Here is a 16,751-nt window from a genome sequence, read left to right as displayed (position 1 = left end):
ATAGAGAAAAGTGAGTGAATGACACATTCTTCTGTATCATTTGTTTTCATAATTTTTATCACTCGTTTTCAATATATTTGTTTATGAATATTATGTGTTTTATTACTTGTGTGAATCTTGCATCAAAATGCAATATATACATGCCTAATAGCGTTTATTCGTCACATTCTTGAAATATTCCAAATATTTCTAGAGTATTCATAAAATATATTTAAAGAATATTCTATGGTGTTTCCCTTTTGTATATTCCTACAATAAATCCAAGAATATCCTGAATATTTTATGAATATTCCTCGGGTTCTATTCCTGGAATATTCTTAATAGAATATACCTTACATATTCTAAGAACATTATAAAATATTCCAAGAATATTCCCAAGGAATATTCTCAAAATATATCAAAGGTTCGCCAGGAGCACTTCCAGGGAATATCATCCAGAAGATATATATATCCATAGCATATTCATAGCGTAATATAATATCCTTAAATGTATATTCATGAAATATACCTGGAATATCTATTGCTATGTGGGAAGGTGTCAATTTGAAAACTTCCCACGCTCAATATCTTCCGTTCAATAAACAATATTAAAAAAATTGTTTTTAAATTGTTCAATTCGCCCAATGAATAATCGATCAGAATGAATACGTTCATTCAATTTGCCACATAGTTATCATCGATTACTCGATGTTTATTTTCAACACGCTTATATTAGCTTCACCTGTATGTATGTTTGTTCGTAACTCTCCTTTCCATTTCATATCGGTATCTGTATTTGACAGAATTATCGACATTATTGCTTGATCTATTCATGGGCAGATGGCGCTGTACGTAACTATCAAACATTACTTGATCTATTCGCGGGTAGATGTATGTATGTATGTATATATGTATGTATGTATGTATGTATGTATATATGTATGTATGTATGTATATATGTATGTATATATGTATGTATGTATGTATGTATGTATGTATGTATGTAAATATATATGTATGTATGTATCGAGTGGTCCAACGAAAAGTATGCACCTTGCTTTTCTCCTTTTTTTGTAACTTAACGCAAAAATGCTCGGACAGTTCAATTTTGCTTTTGAGGGGGACACATTTTAGATGTATTTTTCGTTCTGTATTCTGTTATTTTCTCCGGTCTTTCAGACCATGAGGCTTTATATGTGAAAGAACTTATGAAAATCAAACACTCTTGTTATCATAGATATGGTAGAATTTATAGCAGAAAGAACTACAATAAACTCAAAGGATGTTGTGAAATAATCAACTGGAATAGTTCCTATGCTAGATGATGAAGAACTATTACTTGTTTTTCATAATACTATGACAGACATTTTTGATAGATCTTTTCCTGTGTATAAACTGAAAAAGAAAATAAAATAAGAAACAATGAATTACAACTGGTATAAAAAATTTTGGAAAAAATTTAGGATCATTACCTACATACTTTAATAAATAACGAGTGGTCAAACTCTTGTTATCATAGATATGGTAGAATTTATAGCAGAAAGAAGTACAATAAACTCAAAGGATGTTGTGAAATAATCAACTGGAATAGTTCCTATGCTAGATAATGAAGAACTATTACTTGTTTTTCATAATACTATGACAGACATTTTTGATAGATCTTTCCCTGTGTATAAACTGAAAAAGAAAATAAAATAAGAAACAATGAATTACAACTGGTATGAAAAATTTTGGAAAAAATTTAGGATCATTACCTACATACTTTAATAAATAACGAGTGGTCAAACGGAAAGTATGCACCTTGCTTTTTTCCTTTTCTTGTAACTTAACGCAAAAATGCTCGGACAGGTCAATTTTGCTTTTGAGGGGGACACATTTTACATGTATTTTTCTACCTGTGCCTTCAACCCCCTAGCGAGGGTGAGTAACAACCCTAAAATTTTAAATAGAAACTGGGTTCGAGTGATATATCATTTGAAAGGGCACAAAATTATTTTTCCAATGATACCTAATTTGTTGTATTTACTTGAATAGTTATAAAAAAAGCAAGAACATTTACTCAATATTTTTGGTGTTAATGAAAATGCGGAAAAAACGGCATTTACGGCATTTTTATCACTACTACATTCCTCAATTTCTCTCGTGCGTTTTTTGGTTTAAATAACTACAGCAGATAAGTGTACAAAAAAAATCTAGGCAAACGTTCATTGATTCAGTTCGGTTGCTTTTGAAATTATTTCAACTTTACTGTAAAAATGGGTTATTCCATTCCTGAACGAGTTGAAATTGTTAAACTTTAGTATCAACATAATAATTGTGCTAGACTTACAGCTCGCCTCTTTAATATCAGTCATCCCGGGAAAAATGTGAATGATTCGTACGTTGCCAAGTTAGTCCAAAAGTTTGTCGATACCGGATCTGTCTATAATGTGAAACACCAGCCACGGAAACCGATCAGAAATGAAGCAGTGGAAGTCGCTGTTTTGGGAGATGTTGAATTAGATCATACTCAAAGTACCCGTCAGCTTGCTGCAGCCTCAGGTGTCACCCGTTCGTCCATATTACGGATATTAAAAGCCTATAAATTTCATCCGTACAAAATTAAATTAGTACAGGAACTCAATGAAGATGATCCTGATAGAAGGCTGCAATTTTGTGAACAACTCAGCCAGCTACTAATTGATGATTCGCACTTATCATTCAACACGTGCTTTTCCGATGAGAGTACATTTTTTTTGAATGGAGCTGTGAATAGGCATAATTGCCGTTACTGGGATGACAGTAACCCACACTTATTCCGAGAGGTCCATACCCAGTAGCCTCAAAAAATGAATGACTGGTGTGGCATATTAGGTAGTCATATCTTAGGGCCACTTTTTATTCCTGGGAATTTACCTGGTGGGATCTACCTGAACATGCTTGAAGATACAACTGATCCTCTTATAACAGAAATAATTGAAAATGACCAAAATCATAATGATGATCGGCTTCATTTCCAGCAAGATGGAGCCTGAACGGTGGATTGGAAGAAGACGCCCCATCGAGTGGCCTGCCAGGTCACCTGATTTATCGCCTTTAAACTTTTTTCTTTGGGGACACTTGAAAAATAAATGTTTTGCTACGCAGCCCGAGTCCATAGAAGATCTTCGCCAACGAATTACAGCAGAGTGCAGAAGTATAACACCTGATATGCTACAGAATGTTAGGAATAGATTTGAACAAAATCTGTATTATTGTATGGAAGCAAATGGGTCACATTTTCAGCACTTGCTGAAGTAGGTTTCTACTAAGTCAGTTACACATTTCAAAGTACAGGGTTGTAGTTGTTTTTCTTCATAATACCTACATGTTTGAGTGAAATACAACAAATTGGGTATCATAATAAGGAGAATGTTGTACGTTTTCCAATGATATATTACTCGACTTCACTTTCTATTTAAAATTTTAGGGTTGTTACTCACCCTCGCTAAGGGGTTGAAGGCACGGGGAGAAAAATACATCTAAAATGTGTCCCCCTCAAAAGCGAGCATTTTTGCGTTAAGTTGCAAAAAAAAAGAAGAAGAGCAAGGTGCATACTTTTCGTTGGACCACTCTATACATACATACATACAGAGTGGTCCAACGAAAAGTATGCACCTTGCTTTTCTCCTTTTTTTGTAACTTAACTTAAAAATGCTCGGACAGGTCAATTTTGTTTTTGAGGGGGACACATTTTAGATGTATTTTTCTACCTGTGCCTTCAACCCCCCTAGCGAGGGTGAGTAACAACTCTAAAATTTTAAATGGAAAGTGGGGTCGAGTGATATATCATTTGAAAGGACACAGAATTATTATCTTTCCAACGATACCTAATTTGTTGTATTTCACTCGAACATGTAGGTATTATGAAGAAAAACAACTACAACCCAGTACTTTGAAATGTGTAATTGACTTAGTAGAATCCTACTTCAGCAAGTGCTGAAAATGTGACCCATTTGATACAATAATACAGATTTTGTTCAAATCTATTCCTAACATTCTGTATCGTATCAGGTGTTATACTTCTGCACTCTGCTGTAATTCGTTGGCGAAGATCTTCAGGTGACCTGGCAGGCCATTCGATGGGGCCTCTCCTTCCAATCCATCGTCCAAGAAACCGGTCATCTAAAAACTCTCCTACCGGAGCAACATAGTGAGGAGGTGCTCCATCTTGCTGGAAATGAAGCCGATCATCATTATGATTTTGGTCATTTTCAATTATTTCTGTCATGAGAGGATCAATTGTATTTTCAAGCATGTTCAGGTAGACCTCACCAGTTAAATTCCCTGGAATAAAAAGTGGCCCTACGATATGCCCTACTAATATGCCACACCAGATATTGATTTTTTGGGGCTACTGGGTATGGACCTCTCGGAATAAGTGTGGGTTACTGTCATCCCAGTAACGGCAATTATGCCTATTCATAGCTCTTTCAAAAAAATGTACTCTCATCGGAAAAGCACGTGTTGAATGATAGGTGCGGTCATCAATTATTAGCTGGCTCAGTTGTTCACAAAATTGCAGCCTTCTATCAGGATCATCTTCATTGAGTTCCTGTACTAATTTAATTTTGTACGGATGAAATTTATAGGCTTTTAATATCCGTATTATGAACGAACGGGAGACACCTGAGGCTGCAGCAAGCTGACGGGTACTTTGAGTATGATCCAATTCGACATGTCCCGAAACAGCGACTTCCACTGATTCATTACTGATCGGTTTGCGTGGCTGGTGTTTCACATTACCGGCAGATCTGGTATCGACAAACTTTTGGACTAACTTGGCAACATACGAATCATTCACATTTTTCCAGGGATGACTGTCATTAAAGAGACGAGCAGTAAGTCTAGCACAACTATTATGTTGATAATAAAGTTTAACAATTTCAATTCGTTCAGGAATGGAATAAACCATTTTTACAGTTGAGTTGAAATTATTTCAAAGGCAACCGAACTGAATCAATGAACGTTTGCCTAAATTCTTTTTGTGCACTTATCTGCTGTTGTTATTTGAACCAAAAAACGCACGAGAGGAATTGAGGAATGTAGTAGTGATAAAAATGCCGTTTTTCCGCATTTTCATTAACACCAAAAATATCGAGTAAATGTTCTTGCTTTTTTATAACTATTCAAGTAAATACAACAAAATAGGTATCATTGGAACGAGAATTTTGTGCCCTTTCAAATGATATATCACTCGACCCCACTTTCCATTTAAAATTTTAGAGTTGTTACTCACCCTTGCTAAGGGGTTGAAGGCACAGGTAGAAAAATACATCTAAAATGTGTCCCCCTCAAAAGCAAAATTGACCTGTCCGAGCATTTTTGCGTTAAGTTACAAAAAAAGGAGAAAAGCAAGGTGCATACTTTTCGTTGGACTACTCGATATTTATTAAAGTATGTATGTAATGATCCTAAATTTTTTCCATAATTTTTCATACCAGTTGTAATCCATTGTTTCTTATTTTCTTTTCATTTTCAGTTTATACACAGGGAAAGATCTTTCAAAAATGTCTGTCATAGTATTATGAAGAACAAGTAATAGTTCTTCATCATCTAGCATAGGAACTATTCCAGTTGATTATTTCACAACATCCTCTGAGTTTATTGTTGTTGTTTCTGCTATAAATTCTACCATATCTGTGATAACACGAGTGTTTGATTTTCATAAGTACCTACTTTTACACATAAAGCCTAATGGTCTGAAAGACCGGAGAAAACAACAGAACACAGAACATTCGCTTCATCTAAATTTGAGCACGAATAATCAGAGAAGGTAACCACTGGAAGTATTTTCATTTCAACATACGTACAATACTTTTACGCAATCAGTCATCATCTCTGGAGTTATACTGATCTAAATGACACTGCTGGAGAGCTAATACTCCAGAGGCAAAGGGATGATAACGAAACCTAATTACAATATAATACTCACATATGATACCTCAGCACTTCATTTTTTGATGCTATTGGTTTTTCCTTCAACAGATACACTTTCGTGGAGATGTAAAATTGTTTGAATAAATAGTCATGTCGATTTGTTCGGTGAGTTGTGAATTTTTCCTTATCAATATCCAAAACAGCTTCATCTAGCGATAAATAGTTTTTATTGATGCTTTTCCATTCATTTTTCAGAAAACGTATCACTGCCAAATTTGATATGTAGATTCGTCTCCTAATTTTCAATATTCTGCAACAGAGATAAAACATTTCACTATTCATTGAACAGAAATCTGTAAGTAGTGATGAGAGTTCTGCAAATCCTTTTGGAATCCGCATCCGATGCAGTATCTTCGGGAGAGACAATCGATGCTTTCGTATTGTCTTCGTACTCTCTACTAGTTATTTTACTATTTCACGCGTTTTCTCGTGTAACGCTATCTAGGGGACTAGACAGTAACTATTTCCTGTCCGATAGTTGTCAAACTGTACAATAGATGGCGGTGAGCTTCAATGCGAAGCGAGAAGATTCCAGTCTCCATTCTCGAAAGAACTAGGCCCGCCCAAAACAAGTGAATTTAGTTAGCGACTAGCTAGGTGAAGTGCTGTACGTGCAGTGATTAATTATGTGAGTGGTGTCATTAGCAAGTTTTTAAAACTCGATTCTTTTTGAAGACAAAATTATGTCGGAAGCAAAAAAAAAGAAACGGCAGTATAGCGCGGAATATATAAAATATGGATTTATTGAAAATCCCACGAATCTATCTTCGCCGATGTGCCTTCTTTGTCTAAAAACATTTTTGAATGAAGCGATGAAACTCTCAAGGCTTCAAAATCATTTGAATAAAATGCATTCAGATAAAAAAGACAAAAGTGTGACTTATTTTCAAGAACTGGAAAGGAAACACTGAGCTCAGCTAACTGTGCCAAATCTTTTTTCAGCGGTTTTCAAGCAAGACGACGACGGACTCCGAGCTTCCTAATAAATCTCCTTGCTCATTGCTCAAACAGGTGAACCTCACACTATTGGCAAAGATATGATTTTACCGGCAATAAAAGAAGTAATAACTACTGTACTCCATAAACCTGCGGCAGATATTATCCGAAAAATTCCTTTGAGCAATAGTTCCGTGCAAAGACGAATTGATGAGATGGCTGAAAACATTGAAGAGTCATTGTGCAATCATCTGAAGACTTCTAAATTCTCAATTCAGTTAGATGAGTCAACTTTACCAACCAATGAAGCATTGTTGTTGTCATACGTGGGGTTTATTGAAAATGAGAAAATATATTAAGAACTACTATTTTCCAGAAATTTAGAGACGGGTACAAAATAATAAACCATATATAAAACACTGGAAAAATTTTCTGATGAGAAAAAAATTCCACTGAAGAATATTATATCAGCTGCTACGGATGGCGCTCCGGCTATGACAGGACGTCACAAAGGCTTCATATTGTTCTTGAAAAATGAAATTCCAGAGGTGCTCGCTGTACATTGCGTCATTCATAGGCAACATTAGTTTGTGAAAAATTTAAGTGAACGCCTGTCTCAATCATTGCAATCAATATATCATCAAAGCAGTCAATTAAATCCGAAACAGCTCTTCGAATGACGGATTATTTAATCAGCTTTGTTGTTGCTAATGATGAAGATATCAAACGATTGATATTCCACACAGAAGTGCGTTGGTCATCAAGAGGTAACTGTCTGACTCGATTTTACAATCTATTTGACTCTGTAATAGAGTCCTTGAAAAACAAAAGGAAGAATTGCACGACAACCTCATCACTTGACAGACCTGTATGAATTATTTAATGATGTCAATCTCCAAATTCAAGGTGACGACTTGAATTTGATAAAAACTAAAACCGTCATTGCTGCTTTTGTAGCCAAGTTACTCTTATACAAGAATAATATCGGCAGACGTGAGGTTGTAACGAATATTTCGTTACATTCATATATTCTTAATGTTACCTATAATATCAATAGTTTAATCACCACAATTTCGATCATATTAATCTCCGTAAACGGTATAATAGTCACTGCCAGCTGGATCTGCGAAAAAAAACGCAAAGACCGAAGGCATTCTTTTTCGACGGAAACGATAGAAAGATCACTTCCTTCCCAGCGTTTGACGAGAACGGTTGATATCTGGTACGTGTTGACTTTTTGTTTGAAATTATTTTTATTCATAGTAAATTTGTGGAGATCTGTTTAAGTATATCTTTTGCCTTTCCTGGATTTTCTATTCAGTCATAGAAATCAGTTTAATTCTGTAATTTGTGATGATTACACTGCATGTGGTTAAGCTCAGGTAAGGTTATTTTTTTCAATTTACCTTATACTGGCTTTTATTCAGTCATCGATGAAATTTAGAGTCTTGCAAAGATTGCTAATTTACTAAATTATCATTTCTTGATATATTTTTGGCTAGAATTGTTCTAAGAAGGAATTCTGCATCGTGGTATTTTTTTAGGTTAGAGGATTCATTTCTTTTTATTTTCGTAATCTCAAGTCATCCTTTAAATACAGTGAGATCAGAGTTTCTTCTTGAGAACATCAGATTACCTTGGTGATATTTTTTTTCTAAAAATTGAATTTGCTCTGAAAATAAAAAAAGCACAGTTAGTGAAGTATCTGCTTTGCACACCTCCTTCATCTTTGAATTGCTTAAGGAAATCAGTATCTACGCTTTATAAAATTTCAGATACTGGATACTTGGCATTTTATTTCTACTAAATACAATTCTCGAGCTACCTGTTGTTGCAGTGACGTTATCATTATTACTAGGACATTTGGAAGTGGACAGGAGAGTTGAAGTTGATTGCTTGGTGACATTCACGCAGTACCTTTCCAGGACAATTCCTCAGGTAAGCATTTATTTTCTATATGACCTACTTTTGGTACAAATAATTTCTCTTTGAGAAATAAATGCAAACTTGAGAGAATTTGTTTTCTGGCCTGATTTGTTCTGTAGTAGTTGACTGATACCATTCTATCCTTATCTTCCGATTTATCTTATCAAGAATACTTAAGCAGTCCATTTTATCTGAATTAACGTTATCCTATGAGGTCAATCAGATATCCTCCCTTCCGTATATATGCACTTTGCTTGTTATCTCCTTGGCATTTTTTTATTAAAAGGATTTGCCACCCCTAATTGATTCAAAATCGATAGCTTCGGTTTCTCATTACTTCAAAGTACTGACAAGCTATCAAAGATTGTAGCATATTTTTATTTGCCTTCAATTTAGTACCTTATCTTTAATATTTCCTTGGATTAGTTGTCAATTTGTTTGATGATTTTCAGTCTAGTATTAAAATAATTGATTATTGTCAAACTATTATTTCCTTTCTTTTTTTTTAGTTTTAAGATACATTACCCTTTGATGTAACTGAATTAATCTTTTTAATTCAGAATATATTATTAAAATTCTGAGGATATCTGTGTTTCCCATCATAGTAGAATTGTATCTGATTCATTTCATTGTTTCGCTTGATATCGAAAAACTGTATACTGGGTGAAGGATTGATACAGGTTCCTACTAAATAACTTAATCAAAGAGGCACTCCAACGTGAGCTCTAAATCCATCTCCAGCCAGAGCAGGTGGTTACAAGTCTCTGCAGCCCTCTTCAAGACTCTTCAGCCACCCCAGGTATTCCAACCAGTGAAACTGAATCAGACAACTATCGACACTGTAAATATTCTGAATTTTTTATTATTATTTTATATTTTTAATATTATATCACCATCTTTATATATATATATATATATATATATATATATATATATATATATATATATATTTCCGGCTTTGAGCCATTTTATAAAAAGGAAGTAAAGTTGTTAATTTTTTTATATTTATTTTGCCTTTCAATCCAAGCTAGGTACAAGTTATATCTTTCTCTTTGGTTTTGTCTTTTGCAACCTGGCGCCCAAATATCAGAATTAGTCAAATAAACTCATGGTTTATTTGGTTAATAGTAAACTAATCTGTTATAGCTATTGATCAGACATGTGTTGAACTTATTCACACCCTCCCGTATCAAACTGAGCAGCCTATCAGTGAAAGGTGTTGGCATCCCTAATTTTGAATTATTAAATTTGCCTTTTCAAAATTTGGGGGGTTACAAGGTTCGCAATTTCGCTAAATTGTCAGCAGTATCCTTCAACAAAGACAACTTGCTTGTTCACTGCCAACATTTGGAGAACCTCCACAGTGATTCCGCAGGACATTTTAAAATTGGAAATACCGGACTGGGTGTTGGATCCTTGTTCAAATGTCAACACAGCAGGATCACCCCAGCTGGAAGAAGAACTCATAGAACTGATAACGAACAAGGAAATAAAAATAAAATTGAGAAATGGATACCAAGGATTTTGGCTAGAAAAGCCAATCCCGCAAATGTAACCTGGATTGTGGTCCATCGTTCAACGATTTTTGATAGCATTTTCATCATCGTATTTGTGTGAACGTGGATTTAGTTGCCAACTAAAATGAGGAATTGGTTGCAGATTACCGAACGCAGTGACTTACGGCTGTTTTTGAATAAATTCGAGCCTGATATTAACAAAATTGTTGAAAATCATCAAATTCATCTTTCACATTAGGTTAGTTTTAAAATTCAAATTGAAATATTTGTTTTAATGACACGAATACAAGTTTTCCTAATATTATATAATGGTGTTTGACATTACCCTCATCAGAAAGTCTTATTTTCACATGACACACATAATTCATCGTTTGTTTGAAGGTGATTGACAATGTTGCATGATGAATTTCACTAGTTCGGACTCCCATTATCTACTATATAAAATGATTTGAAATCCCTGAAACAACTAAAAAAGAAGAATTCAAAATGAGATAGCTGAAAATAATAATTATATTAACCAAAATAAACCTGAAATTAAATAATAGTGAAATGAAATACAAGTAAAAATAGAACAATTGAATAAATGAAAATAAAGAGATGAAAAAAGAAAGAAAATAAAAAGTGAAGAGATTCCAAGTCACGTTAGTTCACGACTATTCGATTGTTAGTATCTACAATCGTCTTCGGGTGATGACTGGACTGATTCCTCCGAGAGATGACTATTTATAGGTCGTTTGAGTACTTTTACTTATCCCCGCTTTCTATTTTCCGCTGAACTGGTTCCGTGATAAGAGGATTATCGGAGAGGATAGGAAGAATTGGTTCCAAGTACAACATCAGAACCTGCTTCAGATCTGGTAACACTATCCGTAGCAGCCTCACGAAAACCAGGCCACTAAACGCGGACTGCGATTCCAAGAATTGCAATTACCGGATACCCTGTGAGTGCGGAAAATCCTATATTGGTGAAACTAAGAGGCCATTGAATGTTCGCATTGCCGAGCACAAGAAACATACACAGCGAGGGGAAACCAGGAAATCAGAAATAGCAGACCATGTTTGGACCCATCAACACAACATCGATTGGTCCCAAGCTGATATCTTGCACAGAGAGAAACATTGGTTTAGGAGAAAATTCAAGAAAGCCGCATACATGTTGTCCAACAACGTATTCAGTGAAGCCAGCGTAGAAATACGCAACTAATGGAAACCCATCATCAAGCGAAAAATGGCCAACACCCGCCAAAACGGTTATCTCCCACGGAAACAGTGAAGCGGAAAATGGAAAGCGGGGATAAGTGAAAGTACTCGAACGACCTATAAATAGTCATCTCTCGGAGGAATCAGTCCAGTCATCACCCGAAGACGATTTTAGATACTAACAATCGAAACGTCGTGAACTAACGTGACTTGGTATCTTTTCACTTGTTATTTTCTTCCTTTTTTCATTTCTTTATTTTTATTCATTCAATTGTTCTATTTCTACTTGTATTTTATTTCACTATTATTTCATTTCAGGTTCATTTTGGTTAATATAATTGTTATTTTCAGCTATTCATTTTCAATTCTTCTTTTTTAGTTGTTTCAGGGATTTCAAATCATTTTATATAGTAGACAATGGAAGTCCGAACTAGTGAAATACACATAATTCAATTATTTAAATATTGAATGCGATTGTGATTCTTGAATTGGGGGCCGCTAGAAAATAATTGATTTTCGAAGTGGGTGGTAGACAAAATAAGTTTGAGAACCTCTGGTGTAGAGATTTCGTTCAAAAAAAAGACTGACATTATGTGTTGCAGAAAATGGTCGTCCTTTCAAACATCTTTTGGACTCCTCTAATCAATAAAAAAATTAGGGGTTATTGTATATATTGAAAAAGTTTAAAAAGTTTGAGTAAGTGAACGTAAATAAATGAATTTTATTATTTACAAAATTTTTTAAACTGGGTGTAACTTATATGATGGAATTGGCTGATGAAAATTCGTAACTAATGTATTCAAAAAACACTTTATTGTGAGATTTTCACTGAACGATTTTACAAAAACGCAACACGTGTTTCGCCATACAATGGCTTCTTCAGGCGTGTCTTCACTGATTAATTCTACACATTCAATGCTACATATACCTTATTCTACAATTCGCAGTACCTACATTTCAAGTACCTGTGTTTTACCTGAAATTGTAATGAATTAAATTACCTGAGCTCATGTCCCTGTTTCCACATCTGAAAAAATGTTTAGTAAAGGGGAGTTATTCAATTCTAATAGATCATTCAGTAAATTACCAAAATGACTGAATCTATTTATTTCTAAACATTCTAGAAGATTGAATTTCAAACTTTTCTCTTCTAAATGTAACACATCGTATTCATGACTGAACTCATGTCCTTCTGCTAAAGGGTGGTTTGCAAATGAGGAATTGGTCTTTCTATCCTACTACTACTACGCTCTACTTCTATGCTCTTCAATTCTTTGGGAAAATGTTCTCCTTGATTGGCCAATATACAGTACAATAGTCAATTTATATACGCCTGATCTATTCGACAAAGAAGTTTTGTCTTTATTGTTTTTAATAAATTTACTTGAGATTATTATTCGTTCTGTATGCTACGTTTACGCATTCTTTATTCAAAAAACGGGCAATATTATTGGTGTGTTTACCCAAATATGACAAAGTCCTAGAACTGACGTTATCGCATCTTGAATTTGGGTAGACCAGGTCCATGGCTTGCTTTTGAAGTTTTTTGGTGAGAATGGAGTCTATAATATCTACCTTATAAACGTTGTTATTATCTCTGGAAATCACTCTCAGACAGTGGAATATTCAATAGTCTGTGCAGCAACTTTATGCTGGTGAGGATGTGTGGAGGAATAATGTATGATAATGCCCGTGAACGATGGTTTGTGGAAAATTGCAAATGCATGTTCATTGTTATTTTTCGTAATGGTCAAGTCTGGATGAACCAACCAATGATATTGCCCGTTTTTTGAAGAAAGAATGCGTTAACGTAGCTTCGAGAACGAGTAATTATCAAAGTAAATTTATTAAAAACAATAAAGACAAAACTTTCGTATCGGATAGATCAGGAATATATAAGGTGTCTTGCGGCTCTTGCCCAGAACTGTATATTGGCCAAACAGGGAGAACATTTTCCCAAAGAATTAAAGAGCATCGAAGTAGTTTTGTAAATAGAAACACCAATTACACATTATCAAACTACCTTCCAGCAGAAGGACATGAGTTCAAACATGAATACGATGTGTTACATTCAGAAGAGAAGAATTCGAAAGTCAATCATCTAGAATGTTTAGAAATGTTGGTCTCGCTCGGCTGAATCGTCCAGTATGCAGGAAAATGATTTTAAAAGATAGTATTTATTGATATGACTGCGAAAATGAATTGAGCAATTCGAAAAATTGTTTTCCCTGATAGCAATGGACCGAGGGAATCTTGTTGACTCACCCTGTATTTTCGAACGCGTTCACAATAGTCGAACGCATACTCAAACCCCTCAAAGATTCTATATATTTTGTGACCTATGAATCTGACCACTTTCGTTCCATGAATGGTTTACCGCCGGTATTTGATTTTTTGTGGTACTTTTGGTAAACTTTTGTTAATTTTAGAATGTCCAAACTTTTAGATTTTTCGCATTGACAAAGTAAGATCATCTTCTGTAAGAATAGCTAATTGTTTTATTCTTGGCATTTGGATGCTGGTAAAACATTCAACTCACTTGTTGAATTCAATTTCTTATTAAAAACCGGATTTTACTGATTTGAATCTTGTCTTCTTTGTGAAACCATATAGTTTAGTTCACATGTACTTTTTTTGTAACATTTTTCAGCCCTGTCCAAAAATTACGATAAAGATGTCATTCGATTCGTATGTTTGCCTAGAAAGTTTAAAGAAAGGTCTGAAAACGCGCCGAAAAAAATCACAAAAGTTATAAACAATTAGGTGAAAAAAAAAATGAGGCTTTAGTTTTTTCTTAATATCTCGGAAAATTTTCAAAATTTTGGAAATTCGAAAAAAGATTTGGAAATATCAATGAATTTGCGTAACAAAAGTCCCGACTCTCGAAACTGTATCTCGATTATTTATAATTTTTACAAAGCCCTGAAAATAGAGCCAAAAGCGGGTAGTCTGGCTTCCGCGCGCCTTTCGTCACTCTGACATAAAAACAAAAAAAAATTATTTAAACATATTAAATGTAGATATTGAGGAATGAAAAAATTCTTGTGATGTTAGGATACATCAATTAACAGTGATCTGCAGTCAAAAATTTTTTGTCTCAATTTTAACGTTAATTATAAATTTGTTAATTAATAACTTTTTCTGAATTGAAAGTTGATATAAAAATCCCTATAATTATCAAACTAAAACCCTGGTATTTTTTTCCTTCAGTGAAGTTATCCTCAATAGGCAAAAAAATAGATTACCGTTGCCAAAATAAAAAAATTGTTATTTTGTATTTTTTTTATTAACAATTGAAAATTATATTTTTATGAAAAATACATTACAAAATTTGTTTTACTTAATTTTTTATTGTTTCAATGTCTCATGGCTAAAAACTTATTGATAATTTTTTTTAATATTTTACAGCTATTGATAATAAATTTATTATAAACAAATATATTGTTTATAAGCAATTAAAAATTTTTTTTTGCATTATGTTCAATTGAAAAAAATCATGATTTTTAGAAAAGAATGGTTTCTTGAAAAAATTTCTTTGTTGCTAAAAAATGCGTTTGTTGATTAGCAATCGTTTTTTGCAACTAAATATTAAAATTAAGGAACCGTTTTTTTTCCAAATCATGAATTCTATCGTTCTTTGAGGTTTTTGAAAAACTTTTTTCATTCTTTTTTTAATTATTTAAAAAAAAATTGTTATAAACAAATTTTTTTTCAATAGTTTGTTCTATAATAAAAGTAACTATTTGTTTTTTATTTGATTCATTTTATTTTTTATAAAACTCCTAATATTGTGATACCTTGATACTTGTGTTTTTCATTCGCTCCTTCGCTTTTATAATTATAATAACTTTTGAACTATTGCAGTTATGACAAATATGCTTTGAGTCTTTTTGTTCATTATGAATTTATTAATAATTCAAGCCTTTTACTAAAGTTGTAGTCCTAGTCCTGGAGATATATAAATGATGTATAAATGATGTATATAGATATATAAATGATGGGTATAAAGGTAAACCCTCCAAAACTGTAAGCAGATGTTTCTTCCACGTAACAAAAAAATATCGCATACAGGTATAAACCTGAATTTTAAAGTGATTTAAAAACTTGTGAGCATCGGAAATTTGAAGAAGGTTAATGAGTAAACTCATTAAAATTAAATTAACAGAATGACTGATTGCTTCATTTAATTTTCTTAAACTCCATACAAATATGACAATAAGTGAATGTTAATGATCCTACAACTACTAAAAGTGCAAGTAATAAAATCTTTATGATTTATTGTAACATGACACGAAGTTTATGTTGAAAATACTTGAATTTTTTTATTTATTTTTTCAATGAATAACGATCAATAATCAAATGAATAGTAGGACTACAACTTTAGTAAAAGGCTTAAATTGTCAATAAATTCATAATGAACAAAAGAGACTTGAAGCATATTCATCATAACTGCAATAGTTTGAAAGTTATTATAATTATTAAAGAGAAGGAGCGAATGAAAAAGACAAGTATCAAGGTATCACAATATTAAGAGTTTCATAAAAAATAGAATAAATTAAAAAAAACACATGGTTACTTTTATTATAGAACAAAGTATTGAAAAAAAAATAAAAAAATAATCTGTTTGTAACAATTTTTTTTAAATAAACAATTGAAAAAAAAAATAAAAAAAAAATGTTTTTTTAAAACCTTGAAGAACAATAGAATTTATGATTAAAAAAAAACGGTTCCTTAATTTTAATATATAGTTGCAAAAAACGATTGTTTTTTTTTCTTGAAATCATGATTTTTTTCAATTAACATAATGCAAAAAAAATTCGAATTGCTTATAAACAATGTATTTGTTTATAATAAATTTATTAACAATAGTTGTAAAAAATTAAAAAGAAATATTATCAATCAGTTTTCAACCATGAGACATTAAAATAATAAAAAATCGAAAAAAAATATGTAATGTATTTTTTGTAACATAATAATTATCAATTGTTAATATAGAACTAGAAAAAAACATTTTTTTTTATTTTGGCAACGTGAATCTATTTTTTTGCCTATTATGGATAACTTCACCGAAGGAAAAAAAATCCAGGGTTTTAGTTTAATAATTATAGGGATTTTTATATCAACTTTCAATTCAGAAAAAGTTATTGATTAACAAATTTATAATTAACGTTAAAATGGGGATAAAAATTTTTTGACTGCGGATTATTGTTTACTGATATATCCCAAAACCACATG

General features: G+C 32.8%; 1 protein-coding gene across 1 annotated transcript in view; it reads right to left on the bottom strand.

The window, feature by feature from the left end:
- Positions 1-16,751, bottom strand: part of LOC111507533 (putative fatty acyl-CoA reductase CG5065) — a 65,001-nt gene that overhangs the window by 1,761 nt on the left and 46,489 nt on the right. Inside the window, exon 7 of the mRNA XM_074176623.1 lies at positions 5,933-6,187. Within this exon, the coding sequence (XP_074032724.1) occupies positions 5,933-6,187 (255 nt within the window). The remainder of the gene's footprint in view (positions 1-5,932; positions 6,188-16,751) is intronic.

The sequence above is a fragment of the Leptinotarsa decemlineata genome, unplaced genomic scaffold, assembly GCF_025532065.1.
Source record: "Leptinotarsa decemlineata unplaced genomic scaffold, Ldec_3_MD MMD2_tig00001973_RagTag_RagTag, whole genome shotgun sequence".
In the NCBI taxonomy this organism is placed as follows: domain Eukaryota; kingdom Metazoa; phylum Arthropoda; class Insecta; order Coleoptera; family Chrysomelidae; genus Leptinotarsa; species Leptinotarsa decemlineata.
This window is presented reverse-complemented; position numbering and strand designations above follow the sequence as displayed.